This window comes from Cheilinus undulatus, linkage group 17 (assembly GCF_018320785.1).
Source record: "Cheilinus undulatus linkage group 17, ASM1832078v1, whole genome shotgun sequence".
NCBI lineage: Eukaryota > Metazoa > Chordata > Actinopteri > Labriformes > Labridae > Cheilinus > Cheilinus undulatus.
This window is the reverse complement of record NC_054881.1, coordinates 25,725,849-25,749,103: the sequence shown is the minus strand read 5'-3', so window position 1 is coordinate 25,749,103 and position 23,255 is coordinate 25,725,849. Positions and strand designations below refer to the sequence as shown.

The window sequence follows — 23,255 nt, the reverse complement described above, 5'->3', positions numbered from 1 at the left end:
TGTCTCATTTGACTGACAGATAGCTGAAGCTACGTTTCTGTCAACCAGAATGCTAGCTAGCTAGCTAGCTGACAGGAAGTCACGCTTAGTGGGCGGGCCAATAGTTCGGCTGAGACCGCAATTTCAATATGGAAGCCGCCACGGATTGGCATCAAGAGCTGCCTGAGTCCGTCCTATTGTAAGCACACGACCAACGTCACACAGGGTTTGTCCAATTCTTTCTACAGTCTATGCTAGCATCGCATTAGCTAGTCTACAAATTCACGCAAGGTGCCGATTCTCATACAAGACTATATTTCTGTGATGTTTTCAGGATAGACATAGTTACACAAGCACCATAAACATGTAGATTAAGTTTTTCTACATGTATGAAGTAAGTTTACATATTAGAACTGTTGTTTTTGACTTTGCTTACAAGTGCTACCATCCTAAGCTAATTTCAGCATGTGTAGCATGCTAGCTGTGTTTACCAGTTGTTACCTGGTATGACTGTATTCATATGTACAGTGCTTGCAAAATATTTCATCTATTACAGGAACAGAAACGTACTTTGTCAAGAATAAGTTGTGCATTTAATGTTCAGTACTGCACTTAGTTGAGTTTGGAGACGTTTGGCTGAGGTATATTGTTTCTTGTGTTTTATGTAACTGTAAACTTAGGTTAAGCAGGAAGTAAGCTCAGTTGTGTTGCATTAAACAGTCTGCAAAGAAACACTAGATGCCGATTCTCTTACAGCACTTTCTTTCTATCATGCTTGGGTTTACCAAGGCTGTGAATAAACACCACCTTTAAGTCAGGAACACTCACTTCATAGATTTGACCATTTTACTGCAACATGCATGTACAGTTTTTACTTGGCAAAGAAGGCTCTGCTCTAAAGATAATCCCTGGGTTAGTCAAGCAGCATGCTTTGATTTTCCAGGGAGCGCATGGCTAGAAACCCCCATATGGGTTCTGGATATGATTCTTTTGTTTGTATTTCATTTTGCTGCGCTCATCTTTGCTTTCATTGATTTTGTTTCTTTTCTTTTTTTTTTTTCAATTCTTCATGTTATATTTATTCATATTATTTTGTCTTATACTGCTTTTGATTGCTTTTGTCTTTTATATCTTTAAAAAAAATCTTTTTTTTCCCCCATAAATTCACTAACACTGTACTATACCTTCGTACTCTTTTGTGGTCATGTTGTTTCACAATTTGCATTTTTGTCAAAGCACTTTGTAAACTCGTTTCTTTAATTCTGCAATAAAAGTGTTGCTATTAATTTAGTTAATTTATAGACAGCATTATCTTTGTCTACAAAGTATATGACTTAAATAACATGCTAAAATGTCTTCAAAAACTACAGTATTGTTTCAAAAGGCATGCGGGTCAAAACGCACATTTGCCTTCCGTCTTGTTTAGTGCTGTGCTGCCCTCTGCTGGTCATGAAAACACAACATTTACATGTGGTTCCAGCTGGATGGAGATTTTGGTAAAAGCGATCTGTGTGTTCATCACTAGTGTGGTCCCATCAGTCAGCTGTTCTAAGAAGAATAGAGTTAAGACCTTCTGATCAGATGCTTTATCTACTCATATACCTCTGGGATATTTTTACCAAAACATCAGTTCAATAGGTAAAAAAATGAGATCAGGACTGCCCATAGGAATGACTGAGCCCTTGAATAGCTAATGTAATGGGCCCTCCAGATTTTATTTAATCACATCAGTAGGTGGTCATGCTCTTTTCTCTCTTAACACATGAAAACTCTGCGGTGTTTCTTGCCTTTCTCTGAATGCACAGTTACTTGTAAAGACTTGTAAACCACTATGATAAAGGCCTTCTCAGTATTTCCATCCTGATTTGGCATTTTTATGCCCCCCCAGAGTGACTTGGCCCCTGAAACCTTTTCCTTAAAATCTTGATCCTTGATTTTAAAATACTAAAAAAAAATTCCCCTATAAAATATATTGGCAAAACAACTATAAGAATAAGATCAAAATACATTTATAAAAGGACAATTAAAAACTTTCAACCCGCAGAATTTGCTAGGCCTCTGAAAAACCCAGAGAATGGCCCTTCTCCAGTGTTAACCCATTTTGAGGCTGGAAAGTGTGCCGAACTGTTAGTTCTGATGATGACATCATCTATTCATGCTACTTTATAACCTCTTAAATCTTTTTCTTCCCACTTTTGCTTCTTATTGCTCATTTTTGCCACTTCTTCAAGCCCTTTCTAATCCATTATTGGGGCTTTTTTCCTGTCACTGTCCCTTTTTGTGGGCACTTCTGACCCAGTGGTGCCACTTTTTTAACCACTTTTACAACTCTTCCTCCATTTTTGCCATTACTGATGCATTTGTGCCGCTTGGTGCTCTTTTTCCCATGTTTTCTCCCCAACAACAAATTTTTGCAACTTTTTAGCACTGCTTGATGCCTGTTTTTAGCCCATCAGTGCCACCTCATGCCCTTTTTGTCTTTTTAGCCAATTTTTTGACACTTTAAACCCAGGTATGCCACTTATTGCCCATTTTTGCCATGTCTTTGGGCACTTCTTACCCACTTGATGCTTGATTTTTGCCTTTTTTCCCCACTGTTTTGCCTCTTATAACTCCTTTTTAAGACTTTTTAAAACCATTTTTGGCCTTTCCTCCCTCTCTTCATATCTATAAAATAATTATTTTCAATAAACATGTAAACATGACCAATTAAAAGGTTATTTCTTTTCAGAATAGAGTTTTACATTTTTAAAAATACCATACTGTACAACAGCATAAATAAATAAGATTGTTTCTTGTTGTTGCTTTGATGAGAGTGATTGTTATTCAGGATATAAATAAATTATGGTTATCTCAAGTTGACTTTACAGTGGACCATCATTTTGCAAACCAGGGGCTCTATATTTTGCTGGGCTCCAGTAAAGCTCTCCCCCCTTTTTGGCAGCCTTGTTCCTCCTTGCTGAAATCAATTGCTGCAAACATGCTGTGCAAGTATTACCTTAACTTTACCCTCTCCAGTGATCTATTGGAGACATATGATTATAATTACAGATGACTTTAAAGAACTGAACATATATATATTTAAAAAAAAACTCTGGTTCAAGTAGGTCAAAGCCCTTTCACCCTTGTGTGCAGCTCAGTCAAGAGAAGCAGCTTTTCTAGCAGCAGGATCTTCAGGCGTCTCCACTCTGAACTCCTCCAGCATCTCATTGAACATTTCTGCAGGCTTCTCTTCACGAGCTTTAAAGTAAAGTCAGCCAAACCAGGGTCTTTCTTTGACTCTCTGTCCCTTTTTATTCATTCTCCAGCCAGTCAGGTTTTTAATGATAAATATATTCAAGAGGAGAACAAACACATATCTGCATGCAGGCTCTGTGTCCTCACTCTGAGAGCCTTCTCTCTTCATTATTGTCTTTCTCCCTGATGAGGAAATGTCTTTTCAATTTCCCTCTACCTTTTTATCTTTAGCTTCCCCTGTCGGTCTCACCGGGTTTTCTCCTCCTCTAAAGCTCGCTCTCAGGGGCTTCCCACTCGTCTTTCATCACTTTCTCTTGCCCTTCTTCTTGTCTTGTCTTCTTTCCTTCTTGCCTGTTTGAATGTTTCGTTTAATCTTTAATTATTTTCCGTCTTTCCACTTTTTCACATCAATTTCCTCTAATTTGCCATGCATTTCACACTGAAAGTGGAAGAGTTGCTGCTCTCTGTGCATGAAAATTTTACCCTTCACCCCTTTCAGATATCCTTGATCAGACCATCACAGCAGCACATTGATTTCCCCCACTCTTGAAGGAGTCTGACCTTGTAAAATATTTTCTTAAACATCATAAATCACATATGAGAGGATTTCATGTATCGATTTTAATTTAATGCACAACAGAGTAGACATGGAAACCCTCACTATAGATATCCTCAGAGGGAGTTACATCATGGTTTAAAAACATAAACTTAAGCTGGAAATTACCGGTAAATATTACAGAGTCTTTATCCTTTATAATAAGTGAGTATTTATTTACAATTGCATTACCTTCCTCCTAATATTGTCCCCCCTCAGTAAAATATCATTATGCATTGTTAAAGCCCCTTCAGAGAGCACACTCTGTTATTGTATTAGGAGCAGAAAACTTCCCATCTGCATGTGTCAGCATGCTCAGCAGAGCAAAGAATTATGGTCTGCAAAAGTGCTGCTCTACTACACTGTATTCTGCTGTCTCATATTCATTCATTCTATACAACACACATCGATGTGTTATGTAAACATTTATGTAAGTTTGATGTTTTCAATTGTTGTAAAGGGTCTGAATATGTCAATTTCAGTTTTTTACTTTCATAAATTTGCAGACTTTGTTGTGATAGAGTACTGAGTGTAGATTAATAAGCATAAAAATTCTTAAATTGCCCCCTGGGGACAAATAAAGTTTTTTGAATTGAATTGAATTGAATTGAAACATTGTCATAATTCATTTTGTTTTTGACTGTAGCATCAGACTGCAACATAATGAAACTGAAAAATATGAAGAAGGAGTTTTCTGAAGGCACTATATCTGATCAGCCAATCAAAAGGCAGGTGGTCATGGTAGGCTTTCATGTTGTTTAGGCCTTTTTCTGACCCTACAATTTGAACGTCACAGCAGAACTTGAGACTCATCAGACCGGGAAACCCCTTCCCAGTCTTATATTATTCAATTTTGGTGACTGTAGCTTCAGTTTCTTGTTGTTAGCAGAACAGAAATGCTACCCAGTGTGGTTCTCTGCTGCGAGATTGTTCTCTTGTGCATACCTTGATTTAGCAAGTGATTATTTGAGTTATTGCCTTTCTATCAGCTCAAATATTCTGGCAGCTCTCCTTTAAGGCTTTTTGACCCAGAGCACTGCTGCTCATTGGATATTTTCCCTTTTCTCTGCATTCCATCAGAAACCCTAGAGATGGTTGTGCATGAAAATCCTAGTAGATCAGCAGTTTTTAAAATAGTCATATTAGCCTATGTGGAACCAACAACCCTGACACTTAAATCACCATTCTGGTGCTCTGTTTGATTTACAACAAATTGTATTGACCTGGGTTACATGCCTTTATGCATTGGGTGCTGCCATGTGATTGGTTGATTAGATACAGTTGAACAGGTATACCTAATAAAGTGAAAAGTGGGTTTATGTTATGTTTAACTTATTAATGCTGCCTATAGAGATATTTTTTCCAGACTGACTGTATTTACCATAACAACACAACAGATCTGGAGTATCAAACTGTAATGATGTTTTGTGTACAAGTCCTGGGAAGCATTCTCCACCAACCAAAAGCAGGCCTACATCAATACATCCTATTTGCTCAGTCTTCCTGTGATAATGTTCATCTTAACAAGATCCCAACCTGAGATAAAACCATCGTATTTCTCATGTGGTAACAAGTTAGTTTGCAGAGACCTAAAAAGCAATGGAAATAAACTTTTTATCACCTCAAAATGAGTGCTGTTATTCCAAGAAAATAAGACAAATATGCTAAAGAGAAAAATCACATTGTACTTACGGTGGCTAGATTTGGAAATCAGGTGAATCACATGCAGGAATAAAGCCTCAGGTTGGACTGGAACCTGTCCAGCCTGCTTGCAAGACCAACTTTTGTGCATTTGCACCCCCATAGTTACCACAAGAATACGGGACAACAATGAAACGTATGGATGCATATTCTCAGGAGAGCTGCTGTAGGATATTTTACATGACTGTCAGACTGATTCATTTCTTTTCTGCATCTATACAGGAGAGATCCAGTAGGTGGCAGTGTTGACAAATAAGTGCATTTATTGTGGTGCCCAAACATTTCTTTATTTGCCTACATCTGTTCAATGTAGATGAACATATCATGTTTAATACTGATGTACAGTAATAGTAAAGGGAAATCAGTGCTATCTTTAAAATCTTTTCAGTGGTTAAAGCAAAACAACAAACTTCATATTCACATTCCTGTTTCTTTCACTTCAGAGATAGTAACAACGAAGTGAGTTATTTTGTGTCATCCTGACTTGCAATCCCTGCCTCAGAAAGTCCTCCTCTGTATTTACACATGATCCAAACTAAAGCTGCAAGTCAACCAGATTCCAACACATTCTTTCTTTTGGCTTCCAACATTTTAAAAATCATTTTAAGGTCTTTGTTTTTGTTTGTGGAGCCTTACATGGGAAATCTCTACCTTTAAGAGAAAGCTAAAGACCCAGCTCTTTAGAGAACACTGTGCACTTAGCCAGACTATTCTCCACTGCTGTCCCCAGAGGTTGAATGAGTCCCCAACTACAGTTGGCTCGCACTGTCCTGCTCTACTGCTGGGATTTTTTTTTTTTTTTTTTTTTTTTTGCCCAGCTCTTTGTGAGTGACCCAGCACTTGGTACTTGGTAATTAATTGTTGTGAAGTCAAATGGATGGCGATGACGAGAGATCTCACATTTTGCTTGTTTCATTGTTGGTGTTTATATTAAAGAAAAAAAAAAACATTCGTAAACTTTAGGTGCTTTGTCTTGAACACTGCATGGCAGCACCTGCGTCCAATTGGACCTGAAGCATTTTGTGGCACTTACTGATGTTGTTTCTTCTCGTCTAGATCTTGCTGGTGTTGTTCTTGCTCTCGAATGTACATCACTTTGGATGAAAGTGTCTGCTAAATGACATTGTAACATTGTAACATGGGCAGGCACTTGGATAAATCTCTGACCTGCTTAACCCCTAAAACCCCATAGATACCTCAGATCTTCAGACCAGCATCTTCTTGTTGTCCATCTCATTACAAAAGGTCATCATGCCTTTGAATTTGTGGCTCAGAAACTTTAGAGCAGTGTTTCCTAAATTTGTTTCCTGATTATCCACTTTGTTAGAAGGTACAACCCATCAAGACCCAAAAACTTCGTTTTCCATATGTCACTGCTTATCGAGTCTGCCTTCTGCACCATTCATGGCTGGTTGGTTGTGCTGATGGTCAGTGTTAGCTTGGATAACATCAGTCTGGTCCTGACATGGCACTTTTTGCTTTATGAGGCGCCACTTTACCTCTGTCACACAGGCTTTCTTTGCATGCTCGGCCTGTTTTGCCTTAGCTATCTGTCACAGACATATCAAAAAATCTTCAAACTGTACCTTTAAATGACTTGAAACATTTTTCACGTTTTTCCCAAATTTCTCAAGTGTTTTGACTCGAAATTAGACAAATACACTTGTTTAGAGCTGAGCTTTTGCAGTGTGCTTGCTTCAAACTCAGTTAAAGGGTTGTCTTTTGGGGGCTAGGTGGTTATTGTGGTGGTCTGGGTTCAAGTTCAGCCTGTAGTTCCTTTCCTGCATGTCTCTTCCCTAATCTTTCATCCCTTTTTCCATCTCTATCCACTAGCCTCCTCTCTAAATAAGCCATAACAAGACAAAAAGTTTATTTTAAAAAGTGCTCTCTTTCTATTTGTTGATCACATTTTAACATTAGTTGACACTGCAGTTCTTTAAGGTGTTTCCAACTGTTTTTTTTTCCCTTTTCACACAAACAACCCCTCTCTTTCCTTTAAAATGAAACTATGCTTTGGAAACAACCTCAGCACTTTTTCATTAGGTGGAAAGCTGATTATTCATCCTACCCACTCAGGCACCCACTTCATCCAAGCTTGAACAGATCACAGAGCCTCGTCTCTGAACCAGCATCTCTGGGGTCATGCACTGCATCTTTCAGCTGCAGCTAAACCAACTTGTCAAAACTGTTGAAACCACAATTTCCTGAGATATTTTTACGGCAGAACAACTGATGCAACACAACGTGAATCGCATGCATTGCAATGGAAACAAATGTATGTAGTGTTTTCACCATGTAGGATCAACTCAAATACTGAAAAGAGGTGATTCTATTTCATTTATAACCCCATAACAGTCCAGCTGAATAGGCTAAAAGTGGCATTACAGTGATATATGAACTTGACTTCGTAGCATAGTTGCAGTGGTGACACATGCCGCAGGCAGGAACACTCTGAATTCCATCTTTGAGCCTGAAGTTGATTTTAGCAGAGGAGAGCTGTTTCAACATGCCTGCAGTGTGAACAGAAAGACTCATAAAGGCAGTGAGCTGCTCTTTCAAAAGAGATGAAGAGGTGGATCATTGTGCTGGGCTAATAATATGTAAGCTATGTCCTGTAAATGAGTACGTATAGCTTTGAATCTTCTCTGAAGACTGAATCTAACACATATGCCTCTTCATGAGCAAAAAAATAAGTACCATAAGTGACAAGACTGACCATTTCTTTGCAGTAACATTCAATCCCTGAATCTGGCGTGTCAGGAAAAGAAGATTCACAGTGAAAAGCCTTTCTAAGGGTGTTTTCACTTTAGACATGACCTCTTTGTGCCAGATCCAGGCATGATTGCTCCCCTTTGTGTATGCACACAGTCCAGTTTTCAAATCTGCCAACAAGTAAAATAAAGAGTGAGCAACAATTCAACCAGTTGCACTGACATTTGTTTATAATAAAAAAACAGAGTCAGTCCTGCCATTATGGAGGTTTTCATTCTTACTGAAATGCCAACAACCCTCTTCCTACTTCCACGTCTTCTGTGCAGGTCTGGAATGAAATAGCTCTGTGATACCATGGGTTTTTAAGCAACAGAAGACATTTAGGATGGACTTTTGGCTGACTTGTATCCTGTGCTGGGGAAAAGGTGTGTTCACATCTCTCATGGACCGTGCTAGTACACAGGAACTGTGCCTGGGACCACCTTTCCAAGGTTCCAAACGTGAATCCATGATAAACTTTATCTGCAGCAAATATACACAGCACTTTTACTGTTTAAAAAAACACAGTGAAGTTCTAAGTAAATAAAACCTACTTCCATTTGCAGGACAAAATCAGACCTATAGGAATGCCAACAGGGACGCTGATCCCAAAGTGCAGGGGCTAAAGCATTGATCAAACAAAAACTTTACTTGGGTGTCACAAATTAGTAAATTAACACTAAAGATATCTCTGCCTCTCTTTGCACAGAAACTCTTGTTGCATCTCTTCTGTAAATCTACTCATTGTTGTTGCAACCTCTCCTGATAAACATCTACTTCTGCCATTTTTTAAGTTATGAATTTATGATAACAATCTGTAAAGTTCCCGCGCTGGTTCTGGTGGTACATTGATAAAGATCAAACTTCCGCACGCAGATCAGTTGTTTCAATACCAGCTTGCGAGTGAAAACAAATAGTTACAATCAATTTTTAAGGGGTTTAATAAAAAGATAGTCTACTGATGATAACACTAAAGCAGGAACACAGTGAGGAAAAGAAAAAAGAAAAACCTATGAGCTTCTGAGTGTGTATGGGAAAAGGAGGGAGTGCAGGGGTGTATGTAAGGGGGGTTAGGGGGACCAAGATGGGCTGATTAAAGTTAGTTTTACCTTGAGGAAAGGACACTAATTAAACAGCTAATAAACTGTTTTTAATGTTATGATGAAAATAACTAAAACGGCTGCAATGACCCTATTTCAATAAAAAAGACTCAGATGGAAATTAACAAATATATTTTTTTACTATTGCAACCAGAATATGATTGTTAAAAGGAATGATCATTTCTGTGACTTTCTTTAGAGAGACACAGGTCTATGGTGGTACTTGTTATAGTTTCCTTAATGATGACCTAACAGAGTGTTGGATTGCTTTTTTATATGTCTGCTTAGGGCCTCACTGTGGCCAGAGGCGACCCTGGGTGCCAACATTGTCCTAAATTGAGAGGTCCTCACAAGAGCATTTAAAAGAATCTATATTAAGTGGGACTACCTAGATAAATCATGATTAACTATGAGCTACTATTAGTGCACTATTTTTTTTTTTCAATTAATCACATGCTTTTATGTCCCTTTCAACAAACTTTGGTGAAGCCACTGCAGCATCTCCCTGCAGCCACAGTGATGTAAAATAAGTCCACCACTGCTCCTTAACCAGATCCACATTGCCCCTTTGGATCAAGCCTTGTCAAGATGAACATGGTTACCAAACTGAAATAACAACAAATAATCAAATGACTTAAATAGTGCAAATAAATTCTTCTTTATGTATATCTTGTGGTCCTGATGACTGAGAGGATTGAAATGAAGTTATTTTAAGGGGACGTATTATGCAAAAATCACTTTTTCAGGCTAGTCTAACACAAATATGTGTCCCTGGCCTGTCCACAATCCCCTCAAGTACCAGAAACCCTCCCTCTCTCTTTCTCCATCTTTCAGAAAATGTGTGCTAAAACAAGCCGTTCTCATTTTTTACATCTAGTGACTTCACCAGGGGCCCTAAGCACCCGCCCCCAGGTTTGGTTGGCCCTCCCCCACTTGGAGGAAAGTTCCACCCTCCTCTATTGATCCTCTCAGCTACCAGCTAAGATGCTGGATAGCTCAGTGGGTTACCCTGCTGACTACAACCTAGGAGATTGCTGGTTTGAATCCCAGTCTAAACTTTGGGGGAAAAAAGTGTCTGTAATATCAAGAGTGCTGCATCCATTTCCTGAGATGGGAGTGGTCAGGGGTGGAGTCAGACAGCTACGGTAATTACCATTTAAAGCCACAGACACAGAAACGGCACATTCTGAGAAGGGCTGAAACAGAGGGGTTTAGACATGCAAAAATCTTATACTGAAGTGTTTTTTCAGCAACAAACTTCACAACAATAGAACAATATAATCTTGTCTTAAAAGGGTAAAATATTTCACCTTTAAAGTCTCTCTGAAGGCAATGCAGAGCAACAAATGGCACAAACAAGAAATAGCTGTTTTGGCCCTTTTCCTAAATCTGAACTCCCTGAGGCCTTCATGGCTGATGTAGCATTAAAGTCAATCTAATCTCAGTGCCTGATCTCGGATAACACTTTTGATTGCTCAATCCACTACAAAAAGGAAAAAGGAAAGGGAAAAAATGGTTTGAACACACTCACTTATCAGCTGGACATCTTATTTCATCTTTCTGGTTGACTCAGATTCCTCATCTGGCATCTACCCTGTGGCAGGATTAAAAAAACATCTGCGAAATCAAGTTTGAACTGACTTCTACATCAGTTTTGTGATCCTTGATTTTCCCATAATCTTGACATCCACTCAATGGCCACTTTATTAGGTACACCTCTGCACTGCTCTTTAATGCAAATATTTTGAAATATGTTCAACCAAGCATCAGATTAGAGGTTTGAGTGACTTTGAATGAACCATGGTAGTTGGTGGTCTAGCAAATGTAGTTTACACCACATTCTGACCCTACAATTTGAATGTCACTGCAGAAATCAAGAGAACAAACAATCTTTTTCAATCGTATACTGCTCAGTTATGATGTGCTCATGTGAATTGTAGCCCCAGTCCTCTGCTTCAATGTTCAATGCATTATTTGTGTTATCGCTGCCTTTCTATAAGCTCAAACCAGTCAGGTCACTCTCCTCTGACCTCTGCCATCAATAAAACATTTTGGCCCAGAAAACTGCTGCTCACTCGATATTTTCTTTTTTTGGACTATTCTCTATAACCCTAGAGATGTCTGTGCATGAAACTTTCAATCGATCAGCAGTTTGTCAAATACTCAGAGTAGCCTGTGTTGCACCAACAACCATGGGCATTCAGAGCCTCTTAAGTCATCCGTCTTCTTCATTCTGATGCTCAGTTGATTTATAGGAGATTGCCTTCACCGTGTCTACATACTGATTGCTGTTATATAGATATTCATGTTAAAGAGCAGTGAGACAAGTATACATCATGAAATGTAGGATTAAATTCCCTGTGTTGTAAACTTTAAGCGTCCAGACAGCGACTCTTCCCTTCCTCCCGTCACTCTTTCATGTGAACGGGCCGCTAACAGCTGCTGGCTCCTTCAGAGGGCCCACTCACTTTCCTCTAAAAGCCATGCAGGTAACATGAAGGGCTGGGTGAGGAGGGGGGGACACTTGGCCAAATGGCCTCATAGGATTAGCAGTATTGTCAGCCATTGTCAATGCTGCACCCACACTACGATCACCGCTGTAATCTCCTGACCTGTTCCCAATACACAAACAGGGCTGCCAGGAAGGGGCCTGTTTGTCTACTCTTCCATCCCCCCAGGGTCCCCTCTAATTCAGCTCACTGTCCTTCAACTTGGATGGACAGTAGGTCAAACTTTGATGCATTTAAGCCTTTCATGTACATTCTGAAAGACCTGGACATATGTGATCGTTGCAATGCTTATCATATACAAATTTCAGGTGCACTACAGGCACTGTGAGTAGTTTCAAAATCAGGTTGGCTCTTCTTTGGCCAATTTTTGAATCTCCTACACTTTTATAGGTCACCCATGACCATTTAATTAAGTAGAAAATGGCATACAAGACCAGGAAAGCTTTTATATTTTTTTGCACTCGCTGTCTTTCATGCCAAAATATTTTGACTGAGACGCTCAGAATGTCTGCATGCATGTATGAGTATATATTTTTAACCCCACACACAATAATTGAAAAGGTTCACACTGATGTCACTGGATAAAAAGACACAAATATCTACACATATTTCCACTGAGTTTGACCCAAACTGTTGATGAATTTCCAGCAAGTAGTCCAGTTTGGTTCAGTAAAGTTTGGCACAGTTTGCCAATGTAAACTCTGATCTTTCATGTCTTTTAAGACTCACTTGCAGGGATGGGAATTGTGTCTGTTTTTTGCAACCTGGATCATTTGGCTCCCAAAAAGCTCTTCATTTTGATACCATTTTGGTACCTACACAACAGGTAACCCTTTCAGCCTCATCTGGCCACACCCACTTGGCTGTTTAGTCCCTGCCCTTCCTGCCTTAGCCAATCAAGTTCAAGTCTCAGAGGTCCCCCAGGATAGAGACCCCTGATATGTTTGGGTTCAGTGTTAGTATACCTGAAAGCAGCACTTCGTATCTGATCTTCTGTGTTGGTTTTAACACGAGGAGGGCACAGAAACATGCAACACATCACATCAGGTAAGTTTGATCTTTAGAGAAGGGGACCATCCTGCATGAGAATGGGTGGGACAGTGGTGACACTAACAGTAAAATACAAAGGATTTACTGTTAGAGTAAGTTTATTTTGGGCTTCTGGTGCACCCAAGTGTTGCAAGACTGTTATATTTGATTTGATTTTGATCACTTTTTAAATTCTTTTAATACAAGAATAATTAAGCAAAAGTCAATTATATCAAAACTTTAAGGAAGAAATTTTAAAATGTGATGATTTGATAAGAAGATTAATATGTTTTTGAACATAAACTCTGCAACAAGCCACATGTTTTACATTTTGCTGAACTGTAAATGTATTTTCTGTTTTCCTCACAGACTCCAAATTAAATCTGAACATGCCCCGGTCTCCTCCAGCAGGTGACTCTTACCAGCAGAGCTGCATCAGGATGAGGCTGGAGAACGCTGACCTCTGGAAGTCCTTTGACAGCCTTGGAACAGAGATGATCATAACCAAGCATGGCAGGTACGCAGTGTTGCTTTTTGGCAGTGAGGCATTTGTTATTCAGAAGCTGCAAGACAGACACTTTTTGGTGCATAAAACTGTGAAATTTGGTCAGAATGACAGCTTTTGAATTTATCATTCCAAAACAAATCTTCACAAACTTGGCAACAAACCTGATTCTGAATGTCTTTGTTTCAGGAGAATGTTTCCACACTGCAGCATCAGCGTTTCCGGACTCCAACCTTTTACCAACTATGTCATCATGGTGGACATGGTTCCTGTAGATGGCTTCAAATATAAGGTAAATGCACAACATGCAGCACAAACTAAACACTTTTTCCACCATCACACACCCCTGATTAAGGCACAGCACATTTACTGTCTTTATTTTCTTCACTTTTCTTCTCTTGCTAGCAGATTACAGTATGTAAAATACAGCAGTCTGCAGCCAGACACGGGCCTGCCCTCTCTGGGCTGTTCCCTGCTGCATTTCAAAGCCTTTCATTGCTTCCTGTTTGTGCGCTCTCGGCTGGAGGCCCAATCAATTAGCATCCCTCCTCATTCATTGAGGCTGAATGAGAAGCAGTCGCCCATACATACACTCAACGGCTCTAACGTCTACTGCTGTGGCCCATTTGGTCACAGATATCACTTTTAGCACACAGTTGGAAACAATGGAGTATTCAGGAAAGAGACAGTACCGTAGGAGAGTTTGAGATGTTTTTAAAGTTATATTTGCAAACTGACTAGAAAGTCTGTACATAAGGAAACTTTATAGCTGTATTGCACTGTTTAAGACTTTACCAGGGGAAAATGTGACCACTTTTGGATTCAGAAATGTCCTTAAGTCCTCAGTTTGATAATCTTTATCTGGAATTTCTCTGCAGTGGAAGAAGGATCAGTGGGAGATTGCAGGAAAGGCCGAACCACAGCCCCCATGTCGGACTTTCATGCACCCAGACTCTCCAGCTCCAGGAAGCCACTGGATGAAGCAGTCCTTGTCTTTTCTCAAAATGAAGCTCACCAACAACACCTTGGACCAGTACGGCCATGTAAGACACCGTAATAATGCAGAGACTAATGCCAAGCTCAGTTTATTTTTAGTTTTACTGAATGTTTTTTATTAAATCTACTCTTTTTACCAACCAGATCATCCTGCACTCCATGCATCGCTACTACCCCAGATTTCACATCGCCCAGGCAGACAGTCCTTACACCATCCGCTGGGGCCCGTTTCAGACCTTCTCCTTCCCAGAGACCACCTTCACTGCAGTCACGGCCTACCAAAACCAAAAGGTTTTTACTTGATTATCAATATTTAAACCATGATCTTGTTTGATTGAAATAAGAAAATGTAACAAATATTTAATATTGATCCCTATTTCCTTTCTCTTTTTTAGATCACTAAATTGAAGATCGACCACAACCCATTCGCTAAGGGATTTAGGGAGGGAGGCACTCACTCCCACAGCAAAAGGTATGAATTTAAGTATTTTAATGAGCTCATATTTTCAGTTCAGTTCTTATTTTCAAGATACCTGACCACAGCAGAGATATTTTTAGGTACTTTCATGGGAATTCGGGGAAATTGTGAATAATTGAGAATTTAATTGGGAATTTGGATGGTACATGTCCTTTAAATTTTTCTGAATTGTCATGGATTTTTTGGGGGGAACCTCTTTGTGAATATATGGGGATTTGATTAAAAACTTGCTTTGAAATTTTGGGGAATCAGCTTGAAATTTTTATTGGAATTCTAGAAATTTTAAAAATGAACATAATTTCAAAAACATTTCATAGAATGTTCACAGAATTTTTTGGTATGTCTTGTAGGGTTGTGTTGTTTACATTGTTGCCTTCTAGCAGCCACCTTTAGAACTTTAAAATGTTTTTTTCTGAAAATGACGTCCAAAAGTGATGAAATCATACTTTTATTGAGTTGTACCGTAAAATAAGTCTATTGTCCTCGTACATCTTTATTTTTGGTGAAAAACAATTTCTGTTCAAAGACAAGGCTTAGGTTTTATTATACTCAGGCTGTAGTTATCCAAAAGGATTGGGAGAAACTAAAAATGCATTCCAAAACAAAAGTTCAGGTCTCTGGCAGGAGCTAAAAGTGTGTAATCAAAATGTTATCTTTCTTGAAAAGCACATTGTAAAAGTATAGGAAATCTGACAGAATGATTCCCCCTCCAGACTGATCAGCGACTTTAAATACAGTTAGGGCAAAATTTGGATGGACAACAAGATTTTCAAAAGAATCTTACATTTGATAACACATAACCTACCACTACTTATGCTAGTATTTAACCACTTCAATCTAATGCAACTTATAGCTACAATGTAGCTTAACACTCCATACAATTAGTGCAAATATGTTTCTCTTGCAAAAAACACAGTCTCTGCTTTTATTCACTACATTGTCTACTTTTTTTCTCAAAACAGAATTAGAATGAGTTAATTGTGGCATAATGTGTAAAATGTGCAAAATGTTTAAAATGTAAAAAATTGTTTTAAAGTAGCAAAAATGGGTTAACAGAGGCAAAAAAGAAAGGGTGTAAATTGGCAGAAATGAGCATAAAAAAGGCAAAATCAAGCAGGTTGAAATGTGCAAAAATGATCATAGAAAGGGGGGAAAATTGGTAAATGGTGGGACAAATTGGTCAACAGAGGCAACAATAGGCGGAAAGTGGCAACATTAATTAAAACTGGCAAAAACAGGCAGAAATGGTGGTGAATTTTAATTCCTAATTGGAAAAATAGCCATGAAGTGGCAAAAATGGACAGAAATGGTGGTGAAATAGGTTTCAAAAAGTGGCAAAAAAATTGTCAAAATAGGCAAATGGGCAGAAAAGGTGGTGAAATAGGATTAAAAGGGGAAAATGGATTTGAAAGTGGAAAAACAGGTTAACAGAGGTTAAAAAAATAGGTAGAAAATAACACTGCGATATTAACATTACAGTGGCACCAACCTGATGAGCTCTAATCAATTCTTTGGCAAGTAAATATGGTACATAACTTAACATATCTATTAAATGCTCTATATGTACTTTTTCCCCTTATAGATGTCGGTCAAATGGAAGTCCTCCTGCAAAGAGAGCCACACTGGAAAAGAAAGCTCTTTGCAACAGTCCTCAAAGTAAGTTATGTCTCATTTTAGTCAAACAGCTTGCATGACATTCATTTCCTTTACAGGAAAAAAATATGGGAAGCGCGATTTAGCCTCCCTTCAGATCAGCATGACTGTCTTTTTGCGCTCCTCGTTATTGAACACTGTATTTCCCTGTCAGGCCTGCAGAGGATGCCCTCCACCTCTCAGTCAGAGCATGCAGAGAAGAACCAGGCAGCCTCCCAGCAGTCAGTGAAGGGGGGCGACCTTACAGGCTGGGCTCTGGAGCAGGACCCTTGTGAAAGTCTCCATGCTGAGCCCCTGGAGCTGCACGAGAATGACTACAGCTGTGAAGAACAGATGGTGCCTGCTTCAGTACCATACCAGCCATACAGGTATGGGATCTAATAAAGCAAATCAAATGATTCTTGTATAAAATAATATATAAAAACATGTTTATCCAACAAAGAATGAAGCAATAATGCTGGAAAAATCTAAACATGACAAGAGAAAACAAGGGAGGGTTTCCATTCCATGCACTTTAAACATTAATAACCTTTCAGACTCCATGTCTGCTAGTAGATCATCACTGGCTCTAAGCATGATGAAACATTAACCATAACATCACTTTCTCTTTTACAGATCATTTGAGTACAGCAGATATCCACTGCCCTCCCACGACATAGATGTAGCACAATCCCCCGCCCACCCCCCACCCCATCCACTCACCATAGCTGAACACAACGCCCAACAACATGGCTACTACAACCATCCTCACCATCACAACCATGCTGCAGACTGGAGCCAGTACCCACTCTTCTCCTACTCCTGCTGGTGACCTTTTGCAGAGTTGAGTCATGGATGAAAGATGAGTCTACCTCAGCATTGGAGTGTGGCGTTAAACAAAATGGACCAGCAATGACTGACAAGGAGGCCAGTAGTTTGTGTTAAAGTGTATAGTTGTGTACAAAGTATACATCTGACAGGTTGTACTGGATGTGGAGGACTCACTTATTTTGTCAGTTCTGAGGACAAAAATGTCATTTCATATGAAGTGAACACATTCTGCTTTTTTATATCTGCACAGCTGTGTGTTTAATTATATGAAGTATGTGTTTTGAGACACAATACACTGTATACACTGTGATATATCCAGTCCAATGGGAAATAATTGTGATATTAAATCTGCAGGTGTGATGAAAAATACCATATAGTTCCAGACCTTTAATAAGACTGGAGTATAATATTAAGCTAACAAAGGCTTTCATCTTTTATTGATTTCTACTTCATATTTTACAGCTGAAACAGCTTAGAACTGCTACATGCAATAAAAGAAGAGTGTGCTTTTATACAGCATCAGACTGTGAAAAATGCAAAGGCTATCTTTATATTAGTTGAGTAACATCACATTGAAATCAGTACCTGCATCAAAAATGGAAAGAATTGTATATTTGTGTTTAGTTTTATCACAATAATTTGGAATAAACAATGTCTGGGATTGGAAAATAAGTCTGGGTGTTCTGTTTGGTAGGTGAGTTACAGCAGCACGCGACCTCACCAGTGCTAATCTTTGTAGCCTACCCAAGGCATATCTGCTAACTGAGCTAAAAACCAGTGCCTTGAAAGACAGCCGCTGGTGAAGAAAACTCATCAAATCCTGACTAGAGTTTGCCGAAAGGCATGTGGGAGACTCCATGGTCAACTGGAACAAAGTTCTTTGGTATGATGAGACCGAAATGGTGCTTTTTGGCCATCACACAAGCTATGTTTGACGCACACCAAATACTGCACATCACCACAAACTCATCCCCACTGTGAAGCATGGTGGTGCTATCATCATCCTGTGGGGATGCTTCTCAGCAGCCAGCCCTGGAAGGTTTGTAAAGGTAAAGGTTAAAATGAATGCAGCAAAATATAGGAAAATCATGGAGGAGAATCTTATTTAGTCTGCAGGGGAACTACAGCTCAGGAGAAGATTTGTTTCCCAGTAAGATAATGACTGAAAACATACAGCAAAAGCTACACAGAAATGGTTTAAAGACGACAAGGTGAATGTTTAGGAGTGGCTGAGTCAAGCCCAGACCTCAATCCATTAATATACCACTAGCTAATCTCTATGTGTAGTTTACTATTGAAGTAGATAAGTCATCAAAGCCAGTTTCAATCATTTTCATGCAGTTATGGTGTGTACAAAGAAAACTTTCAATGCTTTTTGGTAAAAATTAGGGCAAAAGATTTACACATCAACATGCTGAAAGCAAGGCTACACAAAATACACGTGCTACCATCTATTATTATGACCCATCTGCTCTCATAATCCATTGCCATACTTCACTCTACACAGAGCACATCTATTTGCCATAATAACAGAAGCTGTTTGCATTAGCTCGATTAGATATTTTGAGCATTAACATTACACAACACATTTAGGGGCAAGAAAGAATGAGAGTGCTGGAGCTTTGAGAGACTGTCCCCGAGCAGAGAGTCTGACCTGATAAAGCCATGACAGACAGCGAGTGTGGAATTACCATCACAGTCTGGCATAGTTTCCCCAGCAGAAGGCAGGAACGTCTGTGCTGTAAATGTTTTACGAGAGAGAGGGAAGCCATATCTGGGACATTTATAAAGCTTCAGGGAGCGCATACTGCAAAGGAATTTTCTAGAGCACATCAAATGACGTGATTTTGTGTAATACACTACTTTAATATTGCTGTAAAAATATATATAAAGAGGCAAAGTCATGAGTGGTATGAAACCAAGAGCTAATGACATTTCATTCACTGTTTTTACAGAATAAAACAGTGTAAGACATTATGACTGCAGAGCATTCAAAGTGTGACTTTCAGATCACAGGATGGTCGTTTTAACCTGCAGCATTTCCTGAGGTAGCACAGGTCATGTGGGTCACCCACATAACTCATCCTGGATTCCTCTCACCTCGCTGTAAAATGAATTATGGGACACAGATGGGGTCAATTAGCGTGCAGGATGTGTAATTTCAACACTGTAGGGCACTGTGTAGTTAGTAAAAGCTTAAACCAGCAGTCGCTTTCTGCTCAGTACCTCTATGATATAAAGGCAGGAGGCATTTAAGAAATGTTTAAGCAAAAATGTACATCTATTTTACTTTGAATCAATTGCTTCAAAATCATTCTGATAGTTCCCTGACTTATATTAGGGACAAAGTTGCGACCCCTTCCCCCATTTCCATTCAGCACCCTGAATGCACTATGCTCATGGATTCAGCGCTTTCCAACTCTGTATATGGTATGTAAAGCTCACTGGAAAAGAGCCCCCCAAGGAAAAAAAAATCTTTGGATATCCTTCTTTTATTGGTATTCACCATGGAGACATTCAAAGAAGTGAAAAGACAAAAAGGGGACATGATAGAGGAAGCTGAAAATTTAAAAAATAAAAAAAAATGGAGGGAAGCAGGCTAGGCAAGTGATAATCTTTGATTTGCTTTTAAATGAGGGACAATTGGAAGAAATTCTGTATGTAATATGTAATATTTAAAGCATTAATACAGATATTATCAAATGTATCCTTACTAAATATAGTCTTGGTCAATAACTTCAAAATAGCAAGTGAACCTTCCTCTATCCAGCTATTGAACCTGTTTTATACATCTGGATAGAATCTACACCGTGGTTGCACTGTGCCTTTAAGAAGTATTCATTCCTTGTTTTATGCTTTCATTGATATCATAAATTAATCAGCCTATACAATAAGCCTTTTTGGACAAACACAAGTAACACAAAAAACCTGCTTTAACGTAAAAGTTAAAACAAATTTCTACAAAGCAATGCCAATTAAACACAAATAAGGTAAAAGGAATGTTTGCATAAATATTTACCCCCTTTAAAGTGGCTGATGTTATTCAACAGAGATCCAGCCAACTGGTGCTAGTAGTCTCACAATTGGTAAAATGGGGATCACCTGAGTGCAGTGAATGTTTCTCAAGAGACTGTAGTATAAAGACAACTGTGTCTGGAAGGTCCCGTCACTGGTTATTCCTGGGTACCATTACCCCATGAAGACAAAAGAACACTCAAAGCAACTCAAAGAAAAGGTTATTGAAAAATATAAGTCAGGGAATGGATACAAAAAGGCAGTGGACATCTCCCAGAGTTAAGTTGAATCCATCATCAAGAAATGGAAGGAATATGTTGCATGAATATATCTGCCTAGATAAAGCCGTCCTCATAAACTGAATGACAGTGTGAGTCCCGAAAAAGAAGTAATGCAAAAAAGATAAATTTCTATTTCAATCATTGAAATCAGCTGTAATTTTCACAGTGCATCTGTAGTTTAAAACATACCATATGAGAAAGCATAAAGCATAATGTGCAGCAAGACTTCTTCATCAAAAACTCACTTATAAAACTCAAGGGGTCTCTAAACACATCAACAGTTTCCAACAATGCAAACCTTAAAAGGCACCATTCAGCTGAATGTACACTGATGTAAACATGTTAACTTGATGCTTATTGGTGTAGTATCGATAAACAGTAATGAGGTAAGTTTTACCGTACATAAGAGCTGTTACAGTTCCTTACAGTTAGTGAAAGCTCAGCATGTTCAAAAATAGTGACAGTGGTTTCATTCTGGCTACAGAAGCACAAACTTGCAGGTTCATGTATCAGAGGCATGGGTTTTTACAAACTAGCATTCAGTATTTGAAACATGATTTAATGTCCCTGATAAAGCAGTTAAAAAAGGTGTCAGTGACAAAGCTCTATTTTAGTCCTTAAAAAACTGAAATTGTATTCCTTTTATAAGCTATTAAACAACTTATCTTTAAAGCTTTTGGTGGCAAAGACTGACTGTGAATCCCTGTCTCACACTTCTGGACAAAAAGTCTACACCAATGCAGCTTCCATCACAGATAAGGGCAGTGGTGGTAATGGACTGTAGGTGGGTCTTCATCGACCACCCTACACATCCATTTACACACAGAGTGCCCTAAGGAGAGGTCAGATTTAGACCGAGTTTGATTCATTATGGTCATTCTCACTGCGGCCATGGCCTATCACAGCCCAGAGGAACACATCGACTGGCTTTAATGGCAGTTTAACCAGGGACACACACATAAACACACACATAAACGACCAGCATTGAGAGTGAACTCAATACAGTTCTGCTAATCACGTAATAGTTTCCAAACATGTCTGGCACTCTTGTTGATTTTTTTTAGTCAATGACTTGTTTCATCTGGTGTTAACATTATGCTTGGATGCAGAGAGAGGAACAAGAAAGCTGAGGTTGAAAACTGAAGAAGTTGGTTATTTTTGTTTTCACTTTTACAATGCAGAATTAGATCTGGTGTGGTGTGTCAATATGAGCACTACATGCGAAACCCTACATCTTGAGATATTGTGGTGGAAAAGCAAGTATACCAAATTTCCCTCTGGAGAATTAATTATCTCTGATTCTGTATTTCCATGCTACTATATTATCTAGTGAGCAGCTGCAGACTCTCCAGAGAATGATACATGCTACATGCAACGAGAAATAATGCCGTATACGCTGTAAATGCATGCATGCAGGTTTTCATAATGATGTGTACATATTGTTCAAATGCCTTTTGGTGACCCAAGTGAATGTAGGACTATTCGGTTTTGGTTTTCATCAACACAATAATTAAAATGTATATACATTTTTTATAGCATTATACCATTTTAGTTTTTCATAGATGCAAGTGGGAGATGGCATCTCCAAGGAAAAAATGGTTGGGAACAACTGATCTAACCGACAGATTTACACATTATTTCATACAGTTCCAGATGAAGGTCAATATAAATGCTTGAAATCATCCAATTTACAGTGGCTGTTAAAAGTATTAACCCCCTTGGATGTTTTACCCTTTTACAGATTTTATAAATCAATAATGGCCAAAATATTTCAACTTTATTGACATTTTTATTTCACAAAACCCCTCTTTAGTGTCAAAGTTAAAACAAATTCATATGAAGTAATATTAAAAAAAAGAATGTAGAAGAATTGATTTGATAAATATTTACCCCTTTTAAAGTGACTGACCTAATTCAGCAGAGATCTAGCCGACTGGTGCTAGTAGTCTCACAATTAGTGAGATGTGAATCACCTGAGCGCAGTGAATGTGTCTCACGTGATTGTAGTTTAAAGACACCTGTGGCTGGAAGGTCCAGTCACTGGTTAACCAGTATTCCTGGCTACAATTACACCAAGAAGACAAAAGAACACTCCACGCAACTCAGAAAAAAATTATTGAAAAATATGAGTCAGGGAATGGCACTGAATATCTCCCACAATCAAGCTGAATTCATCATCAAGAAATGGAAGGAATATGGCACATGAATAAATCTGCCTAGATCAGGCTGTCCTCACAGAGTGACTGTGAAAGGAGACTACTGACAGAGGCCACCAAGACACCTATGACTACTCAGAAAGAGTTAAAGGCTCCAGCAGCTGAGAGATGGGAGAGACTGCTTACAACTGTTGCCTGGGTTCTTCACCAGAGGGGGGGAGTATTCATGCAATCACTTACATTACCTTACATATCTTTAACTGGCATTAGAAATTGGTTTCACTTTGACATTAAAATATTAACATTTTTTGTCAAAAAAGCCATATTGTACATACAGTGATGGATTTATAAAATAAAAAAAATGAAACATCCGAAAGGGTGAATACTTTTATAGTCTCTGAAGCATCTGCTTACAAATGACATAAGAATCAGAATTCTTTGAACTGTTTTATGCCCTGC

At 38.8% G+C, this 23,255-nt stretch overlaps 1 protein-coding gene across 1 annotated transcript; it reads left to right on the top strand.

The window, feature by feature from the left end:
* Positions 1 to 13,261: 13,261 nt before the first annotated feature.
* On the top strand, positions 13,262 to 17,345 carry LOC121525282 (T-box-containing protein TBX6L-like; the record flags this gene model as incomplete). The annotated part of the gene is made up of 8 exons (XM_041811178.1): positions 13,262 to 13,419; positions 13,597 to 13,699; positions 14,286 to 14,450; positions 14,548 to 14,694; positions 14,799 to 14,875; positions 16,464 to 16,537; positions 16,689 to 16,902; positions 17,150 to 17,345. Coding segments are annotated over 8 exons (1,134 nt in total), but the record flags the coding sequence as incomplete, so codon positions are not given.
* Positions 17,346 to 23,255: the final 5,910 nt, after the last annotated feature.